Source organism: Centropristis striata, chromosome 7 (assembly GCF_030273125.1).
Source record: "Centropristis striata isolate RG_2023a ecotype Rhode Island chromosome 7, C.striata_1.0, whole genome shotgun sequence".
Lineage (NCBI taxonomy): Eukaryota > Metazoa > Chordata > Actinopteri > Perciformes > Serranidae > Centropristis > Centropristis striata.
This window is the reverse complement of record NC_081523.1, coordinates 37,341,895-37,367,276: the sequence shown is the minus strand read 5'-3', so window position 1 is coordinate 37,367,276 and position 25,382 is coordinate 37,341,895. Positions and strand designations below refer to the sequence as shown.

At 33.5% G+C, this 25,382-nt stretch overlaps 1 protein-coding gene across 1 annotated transcript in view; it reads right to left on the bottom strand.

The window, feature by feature from the left end:
* The window catches only part of slc4a5a (solute carrier family 4 member 5a), an 81,682-nt gene extending 57,681 nt beyond the window's left edge, over positions 1-24,001 (bottom strand). The window contains exons 1-5 of the mRNA XM_059337459.1: positions 23,944-24,001; positions 21,007-21,219; positions 10,804-10,933; positions 6,857-7,017; positions 2,554-2,706 (exon numbers count right to left, since the gene is read on the bottom strand). Coding sequence (XP_059193442.1) covers positions 2,554-2,706; positions 6,857-7,017; positions 10,804-10,933; positions 21,007-21,219; positions 23,944-24,001 — 715 coding nt within the window. The remainder of the gene's footprint in view (positions 1-2,553; positions 2,707-6,856; positions 7,018-10,803; positions 10,934-21,006; positions 21,220-23,943) is intronic.
* Positions 24,002-25,382: the final 1,381 nt, after the last annotated feature.

The following is a 25,382-nucleotide window of genomic DNA, read 5'->3' as shown; positions in this document are numbered from 1 at the left end:
TGTCTAGCAGTATGTGTCCTGCCCGGATGAGATGAGGAAATGCTACAGCGGTAATTAACTCATCAAACATTAATACATCCCCTGTGGAGGATATGAGCCTTGTTGACTGCAGGAGTGCATTCATTCATTTACCAAGTGAGCCAAATATATGCATGATGAATTTTTCAGAGGCTAGAAAATTATACTTGGTACCAGAATCCCTGATAAGTAAAGAAACTGCTATATTTCAGGGACACAGGGTCATGTGATGGCATGTCATATGCCGTCCAATATTGAATGTAGTCTTATTATTAATGGAAGGTAATGGTCCTATAACATTTTTTGGTAACACTTTATATTAAGGTAAACGTATTCAACATTAATTAGTTGCTTATTAGCATGCAAATTAGTAACATATTGGCTGTTAATTAGTCATTATTAAGTAGTTATTTATGCCTTATTCTGCATGGCCAGTAAGAGTTAACCCTTAATAGGACACTCATTGAAATACTTGCAAATTCCAAATTTCAACCCTAGAGAATATTGGAGGATATTACATACAGCCAGAATGTGTAAAAAAAACATACGGATCAGGAGGAGGGGGGTCATATTTTGAGTAAAAAGTTTACCAGATTAAAGTTGCTTTTTTTCACTTTTTTCTCGTAAATCTGCGACTTTTTTCCCACGCAGATTTGCCAATTTAAATCTCTTAAATCTGCAACTTTTTTTTCTTGTAGATTTGCCACTTTAATCTAGTAAATTTGCAACTTTTTTCTTGAAATATTACCTCCCCTCCCCGGGTTTGTATTTTTATTTTTATTCGTACTTGGCCCTAATATGCCGTCACAGTCAAGTTCTCCTCGTACAAGTCACTGAAGAATACGACTGTACGACATTACACACGTTACATTGGAGGTCAATAAAGTTAATATTATCATATTATGATCATACTGATTGGTCAAATGCCATGGTGTCCCCGTCTGTGACGTAGCAAAAGAAATCCATGTGGTTTTTATGACCTCACAGAGAGACATGGGGACCCCATTTTGGAAATCCGCTGAAGTTACCAAATACGGTTCTTCGCCCGATAAAGGGTTAATTCCTTCAATTCCCTCAGATTTATTGCTTATTAATAGTAAGTAAAGTTGTATATGAGTTACAGTCTCAATGTGCTTTACTTTGTATGGACTTTATAAGGTGGTAGCAGCACAAGAATAGTTATTCTCTCTTAATAACACTCAATGAATATGGTCTGTTCTCATCTTGATCATTACTAATTTGCATGCTAATAAGCAACTAATTAATATTAAATATGTGTACCTAAATATAACGTGTTACCCATTTTTTAGATACAGCTACTACACTGCAAAAAAGCCAACTTGTATTTTTTGACCTAAAACAGTGATTTAAGTTGGTAAAACTTGGAAATATAAATTACTACATTACTGACATTTAGGGCAATAATGTAAGTTAGCACAACAAAGGAAGCCAGTTGTCTGCTCAAAAACAGTGTTACTTGTATCTTTAAGTTGGGGTTCACAACAAGGGACAATAGTTCTGCTAACCCTTATTTCTTTGTTGTGAAATTCGGTCATTAGCGAAAGCTAGCGGCTAACTGATGCTAGCGGCGCTGCTTGTTACAGCTACAAGAGTAGCCATTAGCGTATCAATGCTAACTCAAAATTGTGGTCGCAACATTAGCTGACATTTCATAGCAGCGTTACAATCGTGTTGAGTTGACAAAAATCTGAATTTAGAGTTGAGCAAACTCAAAAACAAAACTTAAAATATTTAGTTTAATTGTCCAACTTGAAATTTTATCAAAGTTTGTTGCCTTGAAATTTTGAGTTCACCCAACTTTTCTTTTTTTGCAGTGTATGAATAAAGTGATTTTGACCCTTAGTAAATGTAACATATATTATTTAAGCATATTTTAATAGAAATTATGTGTTATTTAACTCCACTTATAAAATACATGTAATTTCAACATATTGTCAGAATTATGACAATCTTATTTTATTTAATTAAATGTAGCTCGAAAAAATGAAGTTCATCCAAATTTCATTTTTTTGTCAGTTTAGACTGTTTATTCCATCCTTATGATTCTTGTTGCAGTGTGTTTCTATTTTCTTGTGTTGTATTGTTTGCATCATATCAAAGTTGGTGGTCTACACATCTTTTTGTTCTCTTTCATGTATGATAGCTAAAAAATATTTAATTAGAATCAACTTAATAAAAAAAGGTACAATTTAAACATTTTAATTGATTTGAAAGAGCACAATATATTTAAAAAAACACACACAATTTATTTAAGTTAATTTAAAGTGGGTTTAATTGGATTTACTAAGAACATTTGAGTAAAATGAACTCAAAATAATTGAGAAAGAATTACATAATATATATATTTTTAAATTTACTTAAAATGTATAAGTCCAGACAACATAATAAAAATATCTAGATTCAGATAAAATGATTTCGTGCAACCACTTGTCATAAAAAAATGATGTTCATTCAACAAAACATTTTTTTGAGTGTAGATGATCATTTCCAGTAGCTAGTAAACTGGACACTCACTGGTGGAAGAGCTGGACTTGCCAATGTCGGCTAGCGAGCGGTGGATTGGCTTCTTGGTCTGGTGTCGATGTTTCCTCAGAAGGACAAAACTGATCTTCTCTCTGAGATCAGGAGATATCATTCCTTCCTCTATCTGTCTCTCGATGATGTCATCTGAAAGAGGACACATTCATATTGCACATGAGGAAATTTGGCATTTTAGATACAGTACAGGCCAAAAGTTTGGACACACCTTCTCATTCAATGCGTTTCCTTTATTTTCATGACTATTTACATTGTAGATTCATCAAAACTATGAATGAACACATGTGGAATTATGTACTTAACAAAAAAGTGTGAAATAACTGAAAACATGTCTTATATTCTAGTAAGCAAAGGGTGGCTACTTTGAGGAATCTAAAATACAAGACATGTTTTCAGTTATTTCACACTTTTTTGTTAAGTACATAATTCCACATGTGTTCATTAATAGTTTTGATGAATCTACAATGTAAATAGTCATGAAAATAAAGAAAACGGATTGAATGAGAAGGTGTGTCCAAACTTTTGGCCTGTACTGTATAATTTTCCCAATTTCATTCATTCACACATTGTTTCACTGTAGTTTGCCATATCATGCTATTTCTAAATCGTTGACCCAAGCAAATTATAACGCACCATTGCCCTTTAACTATACTGTCCTACAAAGTCTAACTGCAGTAACTAGGCAAAAGGTAAAACTGAAAAAAATAAAATGCTTTTTTGAACTGGCCAGCCAAATTGGTTATATGTAGATGAGTGATATGACACTTATTTCTTCATGTACTCATGTTGTCATTTTTATGCTCAAAAATCATGATGATTTATTTAACCTTTGACCCCAAAAATGTTGTTTGTGCACTCTGGTTTTGCTGTAAAAGGTTCTAATAGTAATGCACAAACAAGGTGTACAAATACAATGTTGTTTTATATTTTGTTTTCAGTGAATACATTTTTTCAAATTGATTTTGTTATAAATGTATTTAAAAGTGTTTCACAAGTCTTTTCAAAGATGTGTGTATTTTAGACTTAATGTTATAAAGAAATGTTCCATTTTAGTCTTAATATCATTTTATCTCACTTTTTTACTTCATCACTATCTAGATAATAGTTTCCCTTTTAAATAAACTTATAATTTCTATTATTTTAATGTTTAAATTAGTATATATATCCAAAGCAGACTGTGGTAAGTGCAATTACTGCTTGGTTTTGAGTTGGATTTTGTGGTTTTTATATAATTATTTCTCTGAAATAAAGCAAAATTGAAATCTAAAACTTTGTCACAAGATTTAAAATTCATTCACACATTGTTTCACTGTAGTTTGCCATATCATGCCATTTCCAAATCGTTGACCCAAGCAAACCATGATGCATAATTGCCCTTTAACTATGTATACACAACATCCTGGCATAGTGTTAATTTAAGTAGCACTAAAGCACTGGTTGGTGTTTGGTGTAAAGAATTACTGTTCTTCCCCAGGCTTTTATGCATCAGAGCAATAAGTCTATTGCACATGATGTGTGTGTGTGCAAAATATGAATGAGCTTAGATTGTCCTGTGTATTATCATCATCATGGATAACACTTTATTAGAACTATACATGGTTAATTAAACTTGAAATTAAATGATAATAATGTTTCCTATTTACTTATATACTTCCTTATTATGATACCAATACCATACTAGAGTAAGTATGTGTTAATGCTCACCAAATTAAATGTTTGTAAACTGTTTTTAAACATTATTTCGGTGGCTCTTTGTAAGTTTTAATGGATGATTATAATAATACCTTGTTACATTAAATGGTTAAAAACAACTTTGTAAAGTACCGGTATGTATAATTAATAAACTGTTGGTTATTATAAAGTGTCACCTCATCGTGGCTAAGAAACTACAGCAAACATGCATATTCTAAAAATCAGACAATAACCAATTAACACTAACAACAGCATGCTATAAAACCAAACTAATCCAATTAGTATGTACAGTATTTTAAAAAATCTATATTATAAACCATGTATATCATATTGTAAAAAAAAGGATGTGTCACTAGATGTCCACATTATTACAGATGTATGTTTAATGACAACACCGTGGACTACAGAGCTTTATGTAACCTATTTCCCAGCACTAATTGTTCTAAAAGTTTTCTATGAATCACTGGACTACAAAAGGGAGATTGAGGTATTGAGGCAACAATACTACATACACACTAATGAACTAAATGGAGCTGCAATTTAAACTACCAGCGTGCTGTTGATTCATTTTGTTGCAAACTGGAAAACACTGTAACTGTCATTGATCCTGTTTCTATGGATAATTGATTTATTGACCACTCCGTACTAAATGCATCTGCAGCTTCCACTTCTGGGGAAGTGGGAAAAGCATGAGTAGCTGCGTCACACAAATGTTTCAATATTTAATAAAAACAGGGGAGTTAAAAGAGGTTGTTAAAGTATGAAGATATCCAAACAGTATTACCTTATCCTAGTTTAGCTTAGTTTATAATTCAGCCTGCTGGGACAAACATTTTGGGACACTGTCTTACTAAAAATAGCATTTAGTTAACTAGCCAACTTACAAAGAACCATGGACTGTTTTAATGTGAGCTACTAGTTATCTTGAGGTGTCAATAGGGGCTGTCATAAGCCCCCCAGTTTAGCAGGTAATTAATGACTAGCCTACAGTAATATACAGAGTGTATCATAGAATACAGGCAGCAGACATAAGGTTCCTCGTTTAATAAACACAGGAATACACAATTAGTCAGAAACATGATTCCGAAGTTGGCTATTAGCATTAACAGTATTAAGGGGAGCGTGTCTATGTTCCCCTCTTTGTATGAGACTAGCAAAATTCCATGGCAAATAGGCCTAACCCTAACCCTAACCCTGTTTAAAAAGCCAAAAAATTAACTGCAGAGTAACCAGAAAGTAGCTGCTGTGCAAATTTAAGTTTTGTGCTGCTTAAGCTAAGGTGGGCCATGTGACGGTAGGCCTGCTGGCCATGCTGAGAGTCTACCATAAAGATTGATAGATTGTGGATAACATAGGATCCTTTTTCAGAAAAAGGGTCCTATGCTCCCATGTATGTGTTGCTACAGGGGAACATAGGACCCTTTTCGGGAAAAACGGGGATCATAGGACCCGGGGAACATAGGGATGACCCCGTATTAAGCTAGGCTAAAAACGTATAATTCATGTAAACTAAAAATACATAACTCAAACTGACGATACTTACATTTGTTAATAAAGTTTGTTTTGTCATTTCTGTCCAGGTTTGAACTGGAGAAACAAACATGTAAAAGTAGGAAAGTAGCTGAAGCTAATACAACAGGCTGTTTTCACAGCAGCCATTTTTGACATGATAAAGTCGGGATAGCAAGCACAGGTGTTACTGGTGACATTAAATACGTTTCAACAGAGGCAGGGGCTGCTATAGTTCATGTTGGCCCACTGGAGAGACTGTTTCATAAAATGTAGCAGTACCTTAACTGATGTAATCAGTAACACCTGTGCTTGTCCTACTGTTTCATATCAAAATGGCTACTGTGAAAAACGTCTATCAATCAGTTTAGGTGTGTCATTTCGAATGCACTGTTTATTGATTAACCCAGGTTAAATCAATTTTATGAGGTATATAAAATGATATTTAATTAGGTTTTTCAGTATGTACATTGACAGCAAGGATGTTTACGGCATTTAGTATTGCTTTGGGACAGCCTAGAAAACATCTGATATCCTGTGCAGTTTAGCTCATTAGCTAACAATATATGGGGACATCCCTATGTTTCCCGTTTTTTCCCAAAAAGGGTCCTATGTTCCCCTGTAGCAATACATACCGGGGAACATAGGACCTTTTTCTCTGAAAAAGGGTCTTAAACTTACATTTGCAAAGCAGCTACTTTCTGGTAACTTTGCAGTTCTTTTTTTGGCTTTTTAAATAGGGTTAGGGTTAGGTTTAGGGTTAGGGTTAGGCCTATTTGCCATGGAATTTGGCAGTAATGGTGGGAAAAGTAACAGACCGGGGACCATAAGACATGTTTTGGGAAAAATGGGTCCTATGTTCCCAGGTCGCATACAAAGAGGGGAACATAGGACCCGGAGAACATAGACACGGTCCCCAATATATTAGCGAACGTACATTACAAGCTGACATTTTGTATACACAAAAAAACCTCAGGCCACAATTATGTCTCAATGAACAGAACAGATATTAACAGTGAAACAAAAATGAGACATGCAACTTTCATTAAAGGGACTAAATGAATGTTGAACGTCTTACCAATTATCTGAGGCAGTGAGTAGCCTTCCAGGTCCAGCAGCACTGTCCCCGTCTGGAGACACGTCCTGAGCTCAAAAAGACTATGCAGGGACAGTGTGGACACGTGTGGTTTACTCCACCTCTCTCCTCCCTCCTCCACTTTCTCTTCGAACTTCACCCACCTGAAGCAGCAAGGACACACAGAGAGAAGGGAAAGGAGAGGAATACTCAACAGTAGAGATTCTTTGAGTTCAGCCGCTCAGCTCTGCTGGTGGTGGCCATTATTCTTTGGTATGACCTTGCAGCTCTAAAGCATGACACAGTATGAATGTGAAACAGGTTATGTGTGGAGAAAAGCAGAGACCTCAGAGTACTACCAAGTGGTGAGGCTTGTATTGCTGTACATATGTCAAAGAACCAATTATTTATATAATTTTAACCAAATTTAAATTCAGTTTGATATTCTAGCACTCCACAGTCCGACAATGCCAACTACACTGCAAAAAAGCCATCTTGTATTTTTTGGCCTAAAACAGTGATTTAAGTTGGTACAACTTGGAAATATGAATTATTGACATTTAGGGCAATAATGTAAGTTAGCACAACAAAGGAAGACAGTTGTCTGCTCAAAAACAAGTTTGTGAGTTGTTGTTAATTATATCTTTAAGTTGGGGTTCACAACAAGGGACAATAGTTCTGATAACTCTTATGTCTTTGTTGTGAAATGCAGGAAAGCGGTGAAATTCGGTCATTAGCGAAAGCTAGCGGCTAACTGATGCTAGCGGCTAACTGATGCTAGCGGCTTACTGATGCTAGCGGCGCTGCTTGTTACAGCTACAAGAGTAGCCATTAGCGTATCAATGCTAACTCAAAATTGTGGTCACAACATTAGCTGACATTTCATAGCGGCGTTACAATCGTGCCAATTCAGCACATTGCAGAAGTTAGCAGAAGTAAGAATTAAAAGTTATTACAATGTAAAATTATAAATTAGTACAACTTACAGTTGAGTTGACAAAAATCTGAATTCATATTTGAGCAAACTCAAAAACAAAAATTGAATTAAAATATTTAGTTTATTTGTCCAACTTAAAATTTTATCAAAGTTTGTTGCCTTGACATTTTGAGTTCACCCAACTTTTCTTTTTTTGCAGTGTATTTTCATTTGGTATTTTGCATGAAATTCATCCAGACTTCATTTTGAGTAGGCTGTGCAATAGAAGGTTGACAGTGCTTCACACATTGAATGTATAATGCAACATTTTCTGAGTTGATCTTGACCTTTATTTCCAGTTTTCAAACTGATAAACATGGCAGCTCCCCTGGAGACCATCCAAACTATCTAACAAAAGCAGTTTCTGAATAAATATGAGCTGAGGTATTTGTCATGCTGTTGCAAATAAGGCTTCCTTTTTGCAGCAGACATTTTGACTTGTCAAAGCTGAAAAAATTCAGATGAAGCTTATTAATTTCGAAAGAAGAAGAAAGGTCCAAGGCACTCTGGCAAAATGTTTGAAAGCCTCTATTCAGATGTCCATTTAATAGTGAAATTTCTAAAAACATAGTTTAAAAACGGAGTTGCTTGTAGCGACATGTTAAAATAGAGCTGGACTTGTGCCACCATGCGTTGGTTGTACCAAGCTCGATTTTATCATGTAAAAACATTTTATTTTTATAAATTCACTATGAAGCAGTTATTGGAATAAAGATTTAAACAAACAACTTAAACAGAAAATAAGGCAAATAATCAAAATATAAAAAGTAGATATTTACAACACCAGTTGTTGTTAACATTGATTTCTGATAGTTAAGCAAAATCCAAGAGCATTGAATACATATTTTCTTTGACCCTTTTTAACAATCTGAAGGCACTGCTTAATATGAATTTATTTATATTATATATTATATTATTATATATTATCTATTTTTAAAAAATATGTATTTTCTGACATTTTTAGAGACACTGTGAGCAACAAAAAATCATTACGTAACACATTTTTAAATAGAAATAAAAAACAACGAAAGTTTTTTTGGCAAGCACTTAAATATGCTCAAGGTTAGCGGGTATCACCAAAATGTATTTTATTAAAATATACACATATTTTAATGCAAACGATTCTATCATTACCGTAACATCTAACCATTTTTTCTCAGCAATTTTCATTCAGATTTTGTTCTTTATACATTGTTATATATATATATATTTTTTTTTTACATATATTTTATACAGTTTATTAAATATTTATTGTATATAAGTGTGGAGAAACCATGACATTTTTATCTGGAGGCATTACAGTAATGAAATTGTGAATCAAAAATATGTTTAAAAAAAAGGACAAAATATTATTTTAACACAAAACAATGAATTGTGCCTCATTATGGCTATATTGTTCATTCATATAAAAGTGAAATATATTTAGTTTAATAAAGTATATCCTCATATTCTTCACAGAGGAGTGGAGTTGGGATCAGGCATTTGTAGAGGTGAATTTTTGAATAAATGTAGACCAAGTTTTGTTGAATCTGGGTATATTGTGATTAACTGATGCTGACATTTTTTCCATTGAGATTTGATCTATTAACAAATTCTTCCAGTGTGTAATGTTCAGTTTTTTCTTTTTTCCCAGTTTAGGAGGATTGTTTTCTTGGCGACAGCTAGGGCTGTAAACAGTGTAGTTATAATGTGATTATGTAATTGTATTGATGACATGTCTCCTAAGAGGCAGAGTTGAGGGGATAGAGGGATGTGGTAGTCTAATATATGTGAAATAAAGGCTTTTTAATGTGTCATAAGAGCCCTTTTTCCTCTTTAAACTTGGTGGTCCCTACCAAAGACCACCTTTATTTTACTGTATTAAACTTCCAAGCTCTCCAGACTTTTCTTTACCATTAATGATGACTCCTTTGCATTTAATAACATCAGTAATCCATCCTACTGAGTCAACACAATTTTAGTTTAGACTGGAAATTGACTTTGGATAACACCTAAACACTAAACACTAAATTGTCTTTACCTACATGTTAACAAGTTTCAAGCAAGATTATTGTAGTTAACGAAAACTAATGAAATAACGAAAACTAGACTTGAAAAAACATTTTCATTAACTGAAATAAAAATAAAAATGAGAGTTTAAAAAAAACAAAACCCATAACTAACTGAAACTGTATTGTGTGGTTACAAAACTGAACTAAACTTAACTTAACTTAACTTAACTTAACTTAACTTAACTTAACTTAACTTAACTTAACTTTACTGAACTAAACTAAACTAAACTAAACTAAACTAAACTAAGATAAGATAAGATAAGATAAGATAAGATAAGATAAAATAAGATAAGTTAAGATAAGATAAGATAAGATAAAATAAAATAAAATAAAATAAAATAAAATAAAATAAAATAAAATAATAGTGAAAATGTCCTTCGTTTTCGTCTTTGTCAAGTTTTTTCATATGTAAATCTTTTTGGTTGATATGAAATCTATTTCATCTATCTGCTTTTATGACTTAATAAACTTATTGGGGCTGAGATGGATCAGACAAAGGAAATAAAGGAAACATTTATTGTGACTTTTTTTTAATCTGGCACCCAACAAATACCCCATTACAAAAAAACTAAAACTAATAAAAACTAAACTTAAACTAAGCATTTTCCAAAAAATAAAAACTAATTAAAACTAGCAAACACACTCTAAAAACAAATTAAAACTAACTGATTTTGAAAACAAAAATCACAACGAACTTAAAACTAAAACTAATGAAAAGTCCAAAACTCTTATAACCTTGGTTTGCTGTATACTGACATGTCTTCAGGACAGGCTGAATCATTAGTTGAGTGGATATACTTCAGACTTAAATCTTGAAGCAAAATCAAAGCAACATAACACAAGAGCAATTGTGTTTTTGAGTGGTAGAAGTGTGACTGTGCCTGAATTTGAGTGTGCATGTTTTTGTGCATATAATCATCTACCTGGCAGATTCCTTCCACTCCAGCTCGTCTCCTTCTCGCTGCAGAGTGTCCATCTCGGTGAAGAGCGTCGGCGTGGGCATGTCATCATCTTCACTCAGGATGTAGCGGAGCCGCTCTGCCGCTGGAGATACTTGATGGAATGAAAGAATGTTTTGGGTATTTTTTTGTTTGTGATATTTATTCTTTCAAGTTCTTACTGGCTTTAAGGGCTTTAACCTAAGAAACACAGTTAAAAAAACAGAATTGTTCCCTAAAAGAAAAACAGGATGTCCGTCTTTTTTTTTTTTTTTTTTTAATCAAATTACTTTAAGTGTCACTTAAAAAATGTAGGGGAGACCAGGGACAGTTGTAACACTTTTTGCAATTTTTAGCAAAAACATCAAAAACCATTTACACTGGAACAAACAATGTGTTATATTATAAACTTCAACTTCAACATTAACTGAAATAAAAATAAAAAGTAAAAAAAAAAAAGGTTTAAAAAGGTTAAAAAAAGGTTATTATAGTTAACGAAAACTAACGAAAACCAGAATTGAAAAAACATTTTCGTTGACTAAAATAAAAATAAAATCAGTTTTAGTTTTTTAAACCGACAACTAACTGAAACTGTATTTTGTGGTTACAAGACTAAAATTATAGTGAAAATGTCCTTTGTTTTCGTCTTTTTGTCAAATTACTCAGTGTCACTTAAAAAATGTAGGGGAGACCAGGGACATTTGTAAGACTTTTTGCAATTTTTAGCAATACATCAAAAACCATTTACACTGGAACAACCAATGTGTTATATTATAAACTTAAATCTTTCAGCTGCTGAAATAATAATGTATTTAAGTGGTTTTATGAAATATGTACAGGTTGCAAAATTGCTTTTAATCCAGTCTTTCTACTGTTATAATGTGTCTAAAATACACATAATGAATCAATCATATAGTCAAAATAGAAAATATTATTTATCAGTCATGTTATTGTGACTTTTAATTCTATTAAGTCATGTTTTTAAGTAATGATTACCTTTTTTTCACATGACAAAAAAGAGGTGAAATGTGATTTGATGACATTTTACATGTGATTTGCAATGCACAGTGCACATTTTACTTTTAATTGGCACATTAAAGGGAAACTATGCTGTTTTTTTTTTTTTTTTTTAGCTTAATTTACCTTAACTTAATAGCTTTGGAGTCACTAGAATGGTTATATGACTTTTTCTGGGGTGAACGGTGGCCGTCTCTTCCCTCTAGCGCCTGTGAGCGGAAAACCATGCAACGTTGGGCCGGCGCAAAAACAGCAAAGAAATTGCCACAACTGCATAGTTTCTCTTTAATACCAATATCTGCAACTCTATCCCTAACCCTATCTAGTTTTTAACCCATAAGAACCCAGACCCAGTAATCCTTAAAGGAAAATTATGGGAGATATACCACAGACCAAGTGGACCACATAGAACACATTTATGATGTTTTAAAAAAAAAAAAAACGTTAAATTGGGCGTTTATAGTATTTATGTTTATAATATATATTTAAAACTAGACACATTTTCTTCTTACAGAAACACAAATTTGCCTTTTTCTTTGGATCTCCACAACATTTATCAAAATTGTGACAATAATAGTGCTGTTTAACAACTAGTTATTTTTCAGATTTGTTTTTAAGTAACAAAATAATAATAAATCACTAATAGATAACCATTTGCCTTTTTGTTTGCATCTCCACAACATATATCAAAATTGTGATTTTAATTTGTTCAGGAAATTTGGTCAGAACAAGTTAAATGCAATACAGGATATTAACGGATTGGAATTGTTAAATGGGTTTAAACTTAGCCTAGTAACAAAAAATAAGCTTTTTGAAATTAGCTACTTTTTCACATTTCTGTTTCCAGTCACAGCCACATTTTGGAGAAGTCACTTCTTGTCAAAGTCACACAGTCTTGTTACGGGATTTAATGAGTTTAGGTGAAGCATAAAGCTGAATATGGGAGATTCTAGAAGATTTAAAGTGTTTGTTACAGGAGTGTCACCATGGGTTCTTATGGGTTAAATGTAAATGTGTCAGTTTTGGGTGTGTGTGTCAGTTTTGGGTGTAAAATTATGGAATGGACTAAATGATGAAATAAAGATGTGTAATTCTATGTTAGTTTTCAAGAAGACTTTAAAATCTAAAATTATCAAGGGTTACAATGAAATTTGATTGAATTTGATTTTTCAGTTTAAGCTATCATGTGTTTTGTAACGATGTGAATTATTCAGTTAATGTAATGTATATAATGTATACATGTAGATGGTACAGGAAAGGCAAAAATAAGCCTTGGGGCTTCAGCCTATTCCTTTTTCGGTTGCTGTCCGATGGATTCTTTTGTAAAAAACATGATTTTATTTTGTCTTTGTTTTGTTTTGTTTTTGATTTTTGTTGTTGTTTTTTGTTGTTTTTTGTTAACGAAATAAAGCATTCATTCATTCATTCATTCATAAATGAAACTTGGTTGATGATGCTGGGACGGTTGTAAAGATGCGTTACAACCGTCCCAGCATCACCAGCCCTGTTTTCATCCCATGTGAGCTAGCTTGATTGCTAGTTTGACACTTGTTAGCCATTTCTGTTTTTAGCTTACAAAACAGTGATTCTAATAATACTTGTTTGGGGGACAGAGCCTTCTCTGTGGAACAACCGACCTCTCCAGGTCAGAGCTGCACAGTCTGTTGAGCACTTTAAAACATTATTAAAAACCTATTTTTTTTATTTAAAAAATTACATATTTTTTTATTAAAAAACAGTTTTTCTGTGTTTTTTTCTTTTGTTTGTTTTGTTTTTTGTTTTTGTTTTTAACTGTAATTATGTATACACATTGTGAAGCACATTGAGTCTGCCTCGTGCATGAAATGCGCTCTATAAATAAAGTTGAATTGAATTGAATCGAATATTTATTCTCCATGGCATTCAGTCCCAGCTAGGCAAGAATCCTTGGCTTTCTTTGACTTTTATCCACTTTTATTTTTCTTGTCTATCTCTAACTCTGTTTTTGGATTGAGTTTTTATTACTATTTTATTGTTTTACTGTTTTTAGTATTTTATTGTTTTTATTTATAACTATTTGTGTATGATTTTATTCTATTTTAATAACTGTGCAGCACTTTGGTCAACTGAGATTGTTTTTAAATGTGCTCTATAAATAAAGTTTGACTTGACTTGTTTGAATTCATAGACAGTTGACATCAGAATGAAAAGTGTTTTTTTTTTTTTTTTTACCTCAAAAACAACCTTTTGTAGATAATGCAAAAAAAAAAGGGGGCTTTTTAGCGCTGTAATATTCGGACTTTTAGTTCTTAGCAAGGTTATTATAGTTAACGAAAACTCATGAAAACCAGAATTTAAAAAACATTTTCGTTGACTAAAATAAAAATAAAAACAGAGTTTTTTTTGTTTTTTTTCCGACAACTAACTGAAACTGTATTTTGTGGTTACAAAGCTAACTAAAATTAAAGTCATATGTAAACCTTTTTGGTTCATGTGAAATCTATTTAATCTATCTGGTTTTATGACTTAATAAACTTATTGGGAATAAAGGCAACATTTATTGTGACTTTTTAAAAAAACAACTAAAACTAACACTAAAACTAATAAACACTAAACTAAAACTAAGCATTTTCCCAAAAATAAAAACTAATTAAAACTAGCAAACTCACTCTAATAACTAATTAATACTATACTATATATGGCTCCCTTTTAGCGAGAATGGAGGGTCGCTAACCGAGCGTGAGCACAGTGTGACATCACTCTAGCTTGTTTCTGATTGGAGGAATTCAAGGTGTTACAACCGTCCCCGGTCTCCCCTACTACTGCAAAGAGTGATCTACACTATGAATCAATAGACATGGAGTTTCTATCCATAATTCTTTTCACTTAGGCTGTAGGCTGTTGGATGCACATCCTGTACTGCAGCAGCAGTAATGACTGCAGTATTGAAGGCTTCATCTAGATAATACATCTGAACCAGGTTATAGGTATTCAATCATGAGCCTGCTGTTCTTACAACTCATTATTGTATGGTGGTTAGATTGGAGCCCATGTTCATGAATGGTGCTGCAGGGTAATGAGCTGTCAAACCTATGGACTGAGCTGTATGGCAATTACTGTACATGGGGTGAGTCAATTTTATTGAAGTGCTTTATTGACAGCAACGAAAAGTGAATTGTACTTATGAATGTGTTGGTTTATCTGAATGTAAAGCAAAGAAAATTGACCAAATACAACATTTATGTCCATTTACTGCTCAGGCTGCTGAACAGACGAGAGCCCAACTCACACTGTAAAAAAAAAAATCTGTTTAATTTACCGTAAAATTCCGGCAGCTGTGGTTGCCAGAACTTCACCGTAAAAATTACAGTGAGCGTATGTAAATGTAAGTATCAGCAAAAGCTGTAATTTATACTGGGTCATTCATTTCATCGTGGTATTTCAACATTAATTTGACATGAAAATTTTATATTTTTACAGCAAAACTGTGTGTTTTTACAGTTTACGACAGTAGAATTTAAAGTTTTATGCTATTCTTTGATTTACAGTAATTAAAAGTATCTACTACGGCAGGGGTGGGCAATTAATTTTCCCAAGGGGCCACATGACCAATACCACAAAGGTTACGGGGGCCGGACCAAAACTCTGAACTAAATTCTGCTCAATATTAATTTAATCGCTTTATAAAATACAGTAAATTATCTGGTTTTGAGCTGCTACTGATAGGAAAACATGTTATGATAAGACTGTTAATGTGGAATAAATAAAATATAGCAGTAAAAAGTAGTAAATACTCCAATCACTATACCACTTTAACATTTATTTTAAACACAACTGTAAATTACCTTTAGCAAGGTTCCTATTGGTGTTTTTGTATTATATAGCTTGTTTTTCATGTTTGTACATTTTCAAGGTGTTTTACAATGTTGTGATGCTTTTATTTTGAAAAGGTGCCGTCCAGTGTGAAATGGGTGCTTTCATTTTGAAAGGTAGTGACAGGAAATAACAAGTGGAACGGTTAAATGAAAAAACGAACGGTAAATAATAACGAGTGTGTAGTAATTCATATAAAGTTGATATAAAGTATCAAAGGCTTCTATAGTGGCTGACTGACAGGACACAAGGTTTGTTAAAGTTTATTTTCTTCTGTCATATATATTAGTGGCTATTTTTGTTGTCTTAACTATTGTAAAAGTGCTTGTTAGCTTTAGTACGAATGCTAATGTTTGCTATTTTTTTTTTCAAAATAAAAGCACTGCGGTTATATTGATTTCTAATTTCTGGGTAACCTCACGCGGGCCGGACAAGGACAGCCAACGGGCCGGATGTGGCCCGCAGCCGCCCAATGCCCAGGTCTGTACTACGGTGATGTACAATGTTTAATTTTACGACCTATTTCTAATGCAATTTGACAGTGTTTTAATGTGATTTCAACAAACATTTTTTACAGTGTAGTTCACCTTTATTCTAAGAATGACAATGTGTATTTTCCTTCCCATGCTCTAGTTGTTTACTTGCCTCACACTGGGCACCATTTACTCCTGTTGTTATCTTGTACATGTTGTCCTCGCCATTATCCTCATATGGTAATGGCATCATATGCTTTATTGATATTCATATACTGACACACACCAATAGGCAATAGTTGTTTGTGGACACAGCCCAGACAAAGTAAACACCTCTGCTAAAGTTGCCACTGATTGCACCACATTCACCGTAAAAATTACAGTGAGCGTATGTAAATGTAAGTATCAGTAAAAGCTGTAATTTATACTGGGTCATTCATTTCATCATGGTATTTCAACATTAATTTGACATGAAAATTTTATATTTTTACAGCAAAACTGTGTGTTTTTACAGTTTACGACAGTAGAATTTAAAGTTTTATGCTATTCTTTGATTTACAGTAATTAAAAGTATCTACTACGGTGATGTACAATGTTTAATTTTACGACCTATTTCTAATGCAATTTGACAGTTTTACTGTGATTTCTACAAACATTTTTTACAGTGTAGTTCACCTTTACTCTAAGAATGACAATCATTGTGTATTTTCCTTCCCATGCTCTCGTAGTTGTTTACTTGCCTCACACTGGGCACCATTTACTCCTGTTGTTATCTTGTATATGTTGTCCTCGCCATTATCCTCATATGGTAATGGCATCATATGCTTTATTGATATTCATATACTGACACACACCAATAGGCAATAGTTGTTTGTGGACACAGCCCAGACAAAGTAAACACCTCTGCTGCTAGTTGCCACTGATTGCACCACATTGCTTTAGCGAGGTTGACAACCTTCCAGCTAAAGTCTTTGAAAGCCAGTGCAGCAGTGTTCTGCCAGGCGACTCATTACTCCAACCTGCAACACAAACTACACAGTCTCAGGCTCCGTCTTAGACTCCTGCTGTTCCCAGTTTAAACTGGAAGGAAGCAAAATCAAATCAAAAACACGAGGTACAACAGTGCAACAAATTGTAATACATGACACAGTCTGCTTCGTGTCCATGCCAATTCATTGGTGCTTGTAAATATTTGAAGTAAAAGCCACCCTGGCAGCTGTGTGCAGAAATGTTTTTATATTTACCAGACTTCACTAGAGTTATCGCTACAAGAGGCTTTCTACCCTCATTTGCACAGACTGTGTTAGAGGTCACAAATGTGTGTTTTATATAATGCATAACTAGACAGGTGTACAACAACACGCTGTCAGAACATCATTTGTTATAGCTGCAGTGTTTGGTTGGCACTCTGGCACTCCAGAGGTGTAGCATTGCTCCTACTTACATTTGCTGCACCTATTGAAACTCTGAACCCAAAGGTGAGGTGTTTCACTTAAATCTCCCATTATTTTAAAAAGGGGCTTTTCAGCGCTGTAATATTCTGACTTTTAGTTCTTAGCAAGGTTATTATAGTTAACGAAAACTCACGAAAACCAGAATTGAAAAAACATTTTCGTTGACTAAAATAAAAATAAAAACGAGAGTTTTTTTTTTTTTTTTTAAACCGACAACTAACTGAAACTGTATTTTGTGGTTACAAAGCTAACTAAAATTAAAGTGAAAATGTCTTTCGTTTTCGTCTTTGTCAACTTTTTTCATATGTAAACCTGATGTTAAATCTATTTCATCTATCTGGTTTTTGTGACTTAATAAACTTATTGGGAATAAAGGCAACATTTATTGTGACTTTTTAAAATCTGGCACCCAACAAATACCCCATTACAAAAAAACTAAAACTAAGCATTTCCCCAAAAATAAAAACTAATTAAAACTAGCAAACTCACTCTATTAACCAATTAATACTAACTGAATTTGAAAACTAAAAAATCACAACAAAATTAAAACTAAAACTAATGAAAAATCCAAAACTATTATAACCTTGGTTCCTAGTACAGGTCAAGCCCCCAGAACTATAGCCGCAGAATTATAGCCGTTTTTCCCATAATGCAGCTCACTGATGCCTTTTCTTCTTCAAAGTGCACATGCAACAAGTGTTTGTAAAAAAAAAGTGTAAAGCTATAATGAAAAAAGCTAGCCTGAAAGCTTTAATGATGCTGATGACATCACAATTACACTATCAGGGTAATCTTCTCACATTTTATCAAGTTTGTCCAGAGGCAGAGAAGACAATGACTGTTTCAGTCTAACATCATCATCATTACTAACCAGGACGAGTAAAACACAACTGACACGTAATATTGGTGGAGTGCACTTACACATTGTGGAACCTAAAATTATTGGCATTGTACCTCTTTGCAAAGCTCAGATATAATAACATGAAACAGTGTATAATGGCACACCTATGTGAGACACAGCAGGCTTTCAATTAACTTCAATGTAAAACCATCCACATCAATATTAGACACTCAGAGCAAGTGCTCGGATAATCAGGTGGTAATAATGAGTGTCAGACTGTGTAGAGGCTGGGGTGGATATTTGAGTCAAAAGGGCTGTTTCCACTACTAGCTGGACAATACCCAGAATGAGGCGGGTCTCACTCGCTGAAACGCCCCTAATTTGAAAATGAGCAGTCCAAAGCCGGCTTTTGTCGGGACTTTTTTCGTCCCTGTAGAAGAGCAGGGTCTTTTTACTTCCCTGAAAACAGCCTGGTTACTGATTGGATAGATCACTAAGCAGGATGTGACGTAGTACTCTACAGGACAACAACACACGCCATTTGTAAAACCCGGCGAAGCAGTGGTCCGAACTTAGCCACATTGTTGCTAAATTTAGCGACTTTTCAGACCCCCTTAGAGACTATTTTTTAAGAAAGCGACTGGAGACAAATCCAGCGACTCCTTCCTACTCTTCTTAAGAAGAGCCGCCGTTAGCTACAGTTAGCTACATTTAGCTACAGTTAGCTCTGTAGCAGTACAGTGTGTATGTGTTGCTGCTGCAGGAGGTGTTCACTTAGCGATCTCTGTTTGTTTACAACAAGCACCGGACACTTTGTGCACAGTTAGTGATGCTGTTAATTCACAATCACTATGTTTATGATCAGTGGAGACTCTGTGCATAATTAGCCATGCTGCTTTCAGCTGCTGACGTTGTGTACAGTTAGCGACGGTGAAAACCATACGTCACCTCCAGAGTCTCTAAATCCCTCTGGGGGCTAACTTGTAGTGGAGACACGCAGAGTGAGAGGACTTTAGAGAGGGTGTGGCCTGAGACTTTCCCTGTGGCCACTTTCCCCCCTAGTGGAAACACGGTTTGTGTCCCATTGGTTTTTGAAAGTGAAGTCTCGGAATATATTTATTTTCTTTAACCCAAATCGTGGATATTCCTGAACCTAATCATGTCATTAAGAAAGTACTTTTTATGCCTAAACATAGCCAAGATTAGATTGAATTCACAACATATGTAGCTGCAACCCGGTGCATCAAAAAGTGAGCCCGAGGGGTCCTGACAAAATGTCGGTTTTTGGGACTGTTGAGATTCATCGTATCTGTGGTTAGCAGGAGTGTACAATAACAACACTTGGCAACTGGGTTGTATGGGCAGAAAAAAAGGTTGCCTTTAAGTAGTGTCATGAGCTGAGATTTAGAAACTTTTTATTAATGAATTAATGTTAGCTGAGCGAGGTTAGCACTGGCCAATTGAAATGCACCAGCAAAACAGAAGCAGGAAGAGAGATGCAAGTAAAAAATGACATCATGTCAGCACTGCAAAAAAGGTGTGTCTAAAAACAAGATAAAAACACTAAATCTGAGGGAAATGATCTTGCTGCATGGACAGATAATTTACCTTGACAAGATTTCTTAAATTAAGATTATTAAATCTATAAATAAGCATGTTGAATGCCAGTGGCGGACTCAGACTTTTAGAAGGGCAGGGGCGAAAAAATGAAAAGGGCACATTCTGCACAACATGGAGCCCCACCAGCACCCCCAATTATGATGCATCATGTATGATGAAATATTAGCATTAAGGTAAAAGGAGATCCAGATTAAAGTAATTAATGATATGGTACTGACAGTTAAAAGTATCGAACCAAACCATCTAGGGGGGTCCGGGGCATGCCCCCCCGGGAGATAATTTGTACATTTTTAAGTAAAATGCATCTATTTTGTGCACTTTGAGAGCTAAATGAGAGCAAACATCTCACATAACATTATTCACAGTTGGGTGATACCGTATTATAGAATCTCTAGAGGGAACAGCATCATAATTTATTGTATAAAGGGGGACCCTAGAGGGCAATCAATACGTTTTTTCATGTGTAAAGGGCAGCCAATAAGGCACTTTCTCTCATCACTGTTGAACGCTTAAAATAAGAAATTAACTCTTAAAACAAGATAAATTAAACCTGCAAGCAGCGATGAACTGGCCTCAGCAGAGTGACCTGACAATTATTTGTTTCTTACCAAGATGAAAAAAAACTTTAGATTTAGAAGTGTTAGATAATTTATCTTATTTTAAGAGTACATTTCTTATTTTAAGTGTTCAACATGCTTATTTCTAGATTTAATAATCTTAATTTGAGAAATCTTGTCAAGTGAAATTATCTGTCCATGCAGCAAGATCATTTCCCTCAGATTTACTGTTTTATCTTGTTTTTAGACTAAACACCTTTTTTGCAGTGAGAAAAAGTCTGATATTGGGAGACACTGCAGCTGTCAAAGCTGTATATGGAGGTACCTTGTGTCCTATATCATCTGATGTAATGGTTCTCTGACCACTGTCTTACTTGTGCGGTTGATGTCTTGGAGACTCTGCTCGTTTGAATCCATGAGTCCTTCCTCTATCTCTATGTCCCTGTAGCGGTCGTCTTGGTGTCTGTGGTGGCTGTAGCGTCTGTCCCTGTCAGAAGTGTCAGAAGCCTCACGACTAGAACGCCTTCGTCTGCGTTTGCGTCGATATCCTCGAGGCACTGGGACGCCAATGTAGATGGACTGATGGTCTGGGGACAAATATGGACAGTTGCTGAATGGTCATATGAATAGATACTATACAAACTGCAATTAAAGCATAACTGAAAGTCAAAATATTGGTTCCTGGAGAACACCAGTTACTTTAACCCTCTGGAGTCTCCAAAAGCACCAAATAATCCAGACTTGTTGACTCCATCCAGACTAGAAAACAAAGCAGCGTGGAGCCCTACTGTAAATTTACCTCTAAAGTTCTGGCTGTAAACTCCATGAGGCCAGTTTCAGTTTGATGATGATATACCAAGTAAAACTGGAGACAAGCTCAAATATATTTAGTATAAAATGATAGAACTGGATGGAACCCTCTTATATGTTAGATTTGACACCTTTGTTCACATTTGCAACATTTACATTTCTTTATTGAGCATGATAGTGTTTTGAAAGTAAAAAAAAGATTCAAAATCACATTTTATGTTGGACTAAAGGACTAAAAAAGACACAAAATGACCAAAAAAGACACAAAATGACTGAAAAAGTCACAAAATGACACAAAATGACCATAAAAAAAGACACAAAATGACCAAAAAAGACACAAAAAGACACAAAATGACCAAAAAAGACACAAAATGACCAAAAAAAGACACAAAATTATCAAAAAAAGACACAAAATGACTGAAAAAAGTCACAAAAGGACACAAAATGAACATAAAAAATACACAAAATGACAAAAATTGTTCCGCTAAACACACAAGACACAAATAAAATAGAGTCCCACTAGAATAAAAACCAGAGTTGATGACAGGATCACACACAATCACAAGAACACATTTATGTTGGTTTTTCTTTGTTTCTTTTTTGTTCAAAATGTTGATCCAGTAAGTCAGAAGAAAAATGTATTATCAGGTCATATAGGTGAGGTTGTGCTGAAAAATATATACCAACATTAAGTGGTTTAAGTGGTGTATACAGGCAGGATGAAAAGGATCAAAAAATGGACAAAATAGCCCCAGACTCCATAGAGTTAAGAACAAACGAGACACAGGATTTTTAAATCTTAAATATAAGTTTCATAAAATGCCCCCAAAAGGTTGATTGACAGCCAGTAACAGAAGCAGATTTCCTAATGAGATGTTTGATTAATTCCTCATTCTCAGAGGAGTGTTTTCATGAATTTTCAACCACTTTAACAAACTCTGAATAAATTATGTTTCACACCATGTCTTCTTAATAGAAGCAGAATTTTATGTGGGCACAATGTCAAAAGAGTCAAATCAAGTCTATGCAGAATCTCTCCCTCCTGTAGCTGTCCTTTGGCTCCTTTCATTTCTGTTTTGCAACAAAAACCTGCATGTTGAAAGTGTGATCATCTGTTAACAATTAAGTTGTTGCACAGCAGACTCTATATGGAATAACTAAACAAGAGGACAATGAACACCAATATTTTGTGTTTGGGGAATAGGTCTGCTAACCTGCTGCTCAGTGTGAATACAAAACACACAAAGTCACTCAAACATATGCAACACTGTAAAAAATGTCTGTAGATTTTACGGGGAAAAACTGCTAAACCATGACAGTAAAAGACGTAAAATGATAAATAGGTTAATTCAGTTTCAGTAACAATGAAACACCCTAAATGTATATATTAGCCAAAACAGTATATTTTAATTTTTTTAATTTTTAAATACATTACTCCACTGTAAAATACACTGGCACCGTGTTTGTAGCAAAAATATACTGTAATATATATACAAGCCATCATTTTTGCATTTATTTTTTGTAAAAATACTTTTTCTCACTGTTAAATGTACTTAACACCATATCTCTAACAAAAATATACTGTAATATTTAATGCTAAAATCTTTAATTCATGCGACATTTATAAAGTATTTTCTTGTCAATTATATGGCAGAACAGTATTTCTTTTGCTGGAAAAACTTTTTATTTTTTACAGTAACATATGGAATAAAATCTTAAACGTGAAATCAACAGTGCGAATATAATTTTACCGTAATATCAGAAAAAGTTGCAACGTATTTATTACGGTAAAGTTCTGGTTTTGGATTGAGTTTTGATTACTATTTTATTGTTTTACTGTTTTTAGTATTTTATTGTTTTCATTGTTTTTATTTATAACTATTTGTGTGTGATTTTATTTTATTTTAATAATTTAATTTAATATGTGGTGAATATGGCATAGCTTGTCTACCTGCACTCTTCAATTAATTTGTAATTGATTTTTTCTAATTGTTTGTATTTGCTTGTTTTCTGTTGTTTTGTTTTGTTTTTTAACTGTAATTATGTATATCCATTGTGAAGCACAATGAGTCTGCCTTGTGTATGAAATGCGCTCCATAAATAAAGTTGAATTGAACTGAATTGAATAATAACTGTATAGCATTTTGGTCAATTGAGGTTGTTTTTAAATGTGCTCTATAAATAAACTTTGACTTTTGACTTTTGGTAACCACAGCTGCCGTTTTTTTACCGTAAAAACAACAGGTGTTTTTTTTACAGTGAACTTCTCAACCTCTAATATACAGATTCATAAAAAAACACACCATCTCGTCAATCTTCACTCCTCATTTGCAGTCTATTAACATCCTTCAGCCACACAAACACTCTATGAGTGAGTGTCATAAATCAGCTGTCTCATGATAATATTAACAAAGTGGGTGTAATGACTTCATTTCCTGTTTCAATTAGCAAAGGGCCACTACATGATTTATCTCCCACAGATATGAAGCACACACACTCACCCTCCTCCTCCTCATAGCGAAGGTGAGAGACGCCCATCCCTCGGTCTCCATGCTCCATTCTGTTGGAAGGAGAGAGAACATTTTTAGCCATTTTTCAAACAATCAAAGAGAATAAACACTTCAGATATGGGTAATATTAAACTGCATGTGTTTTGGTATGTTATTCCTGTAGTAATGTGTATGTATCAAGGTCATAATAGTTATGAAAACTAACAAAATAACGAAAACTAGAATTGAAAAAACATTTTCGTTAACTGAAATAAAAATAAAAAACGAGAGTTTAAAAAAAAAAAAAAAACGATAACTAACTGAAACTGTATTTTGAGGTTACAAAACTAACTAAAACTAACTAAAATTATAGTGGAAATGTTTTTGTGGAAAAACCTTTTTGGTTGATATGAAATCTATTCTTAACTTAACTAAACTTAACTTAACTTAACTTAACTTAACTTAACTTAACTTAACTTAATTTAACTTAACTTAACTTAACTTAACTTAACTTAATTTAACTTAACTTAACTTAACTTAATTTAACTTAACTTAACTTAACTTAACTTAACTAAACTAAACTAAACTAAACTAAACTAAACTAAACTAAACTAACATAATATAAGATAAGATAAAATAAAATAAAATAAAATAAAATAAAATAAAATAAAATAAAATAAAATAAAATAAAAATAAAAGTGAAAATGTCCTTCGTTTTCGTCTTTGTCAACTTTTTTCATATGTAAAACTTTTTGGTTGATCTATTTCATCTATCTGGTTTTATGACTTAATAAACTTATTGGGGCTGAGATGGATCAGACAAAGTAAAAAATAAGGCCAACATTTATTTTGACTTTATTGAATCTGGCACCCAACAAAACCCCATTATAAAAAAACTAAAACTAACACTAAAACTAATAAAAACTAAACTAAAACTAAGCATTTTCCAAAAAAAAAAAAAAAAAAAACTAATTAAAACTAGCAAACTCACTCTAAAAACTAACTAAAATTATAGTGGAAATGTTTTTGTGGAAAAACCTTTTTGGTTGATATGAAATCTATTTCATCTATCTGGTTTTATGACTTAATAAACTTATTGGGGCTGAGATGGATCAGACAAAGGAAATAAAGGAAACATTTATTTGTGACTTTTTTTTAACCTTGCACCCAACAAATACCCCATTACAAAAAACCTAAAACTAATAAAAACTAAACTAAAACAAGGCAAGGCAAGTTTATTTGTATAGCACAATTCAACACAGGGAAATTCAAAGTGCTTTACATACACATTAAAACAGCAAGACACAATTGAAAACATTAAAAACAGTCAATTAAAACAGGGAAATAGAAATAAAAATATATAAATAAGATAAAATAAGATACAGCAGGATAAGAAAAGAGATAAAATAATAAAAAGCACAAGTCAAACATTGCGTAGTTAAAAGTAAGGG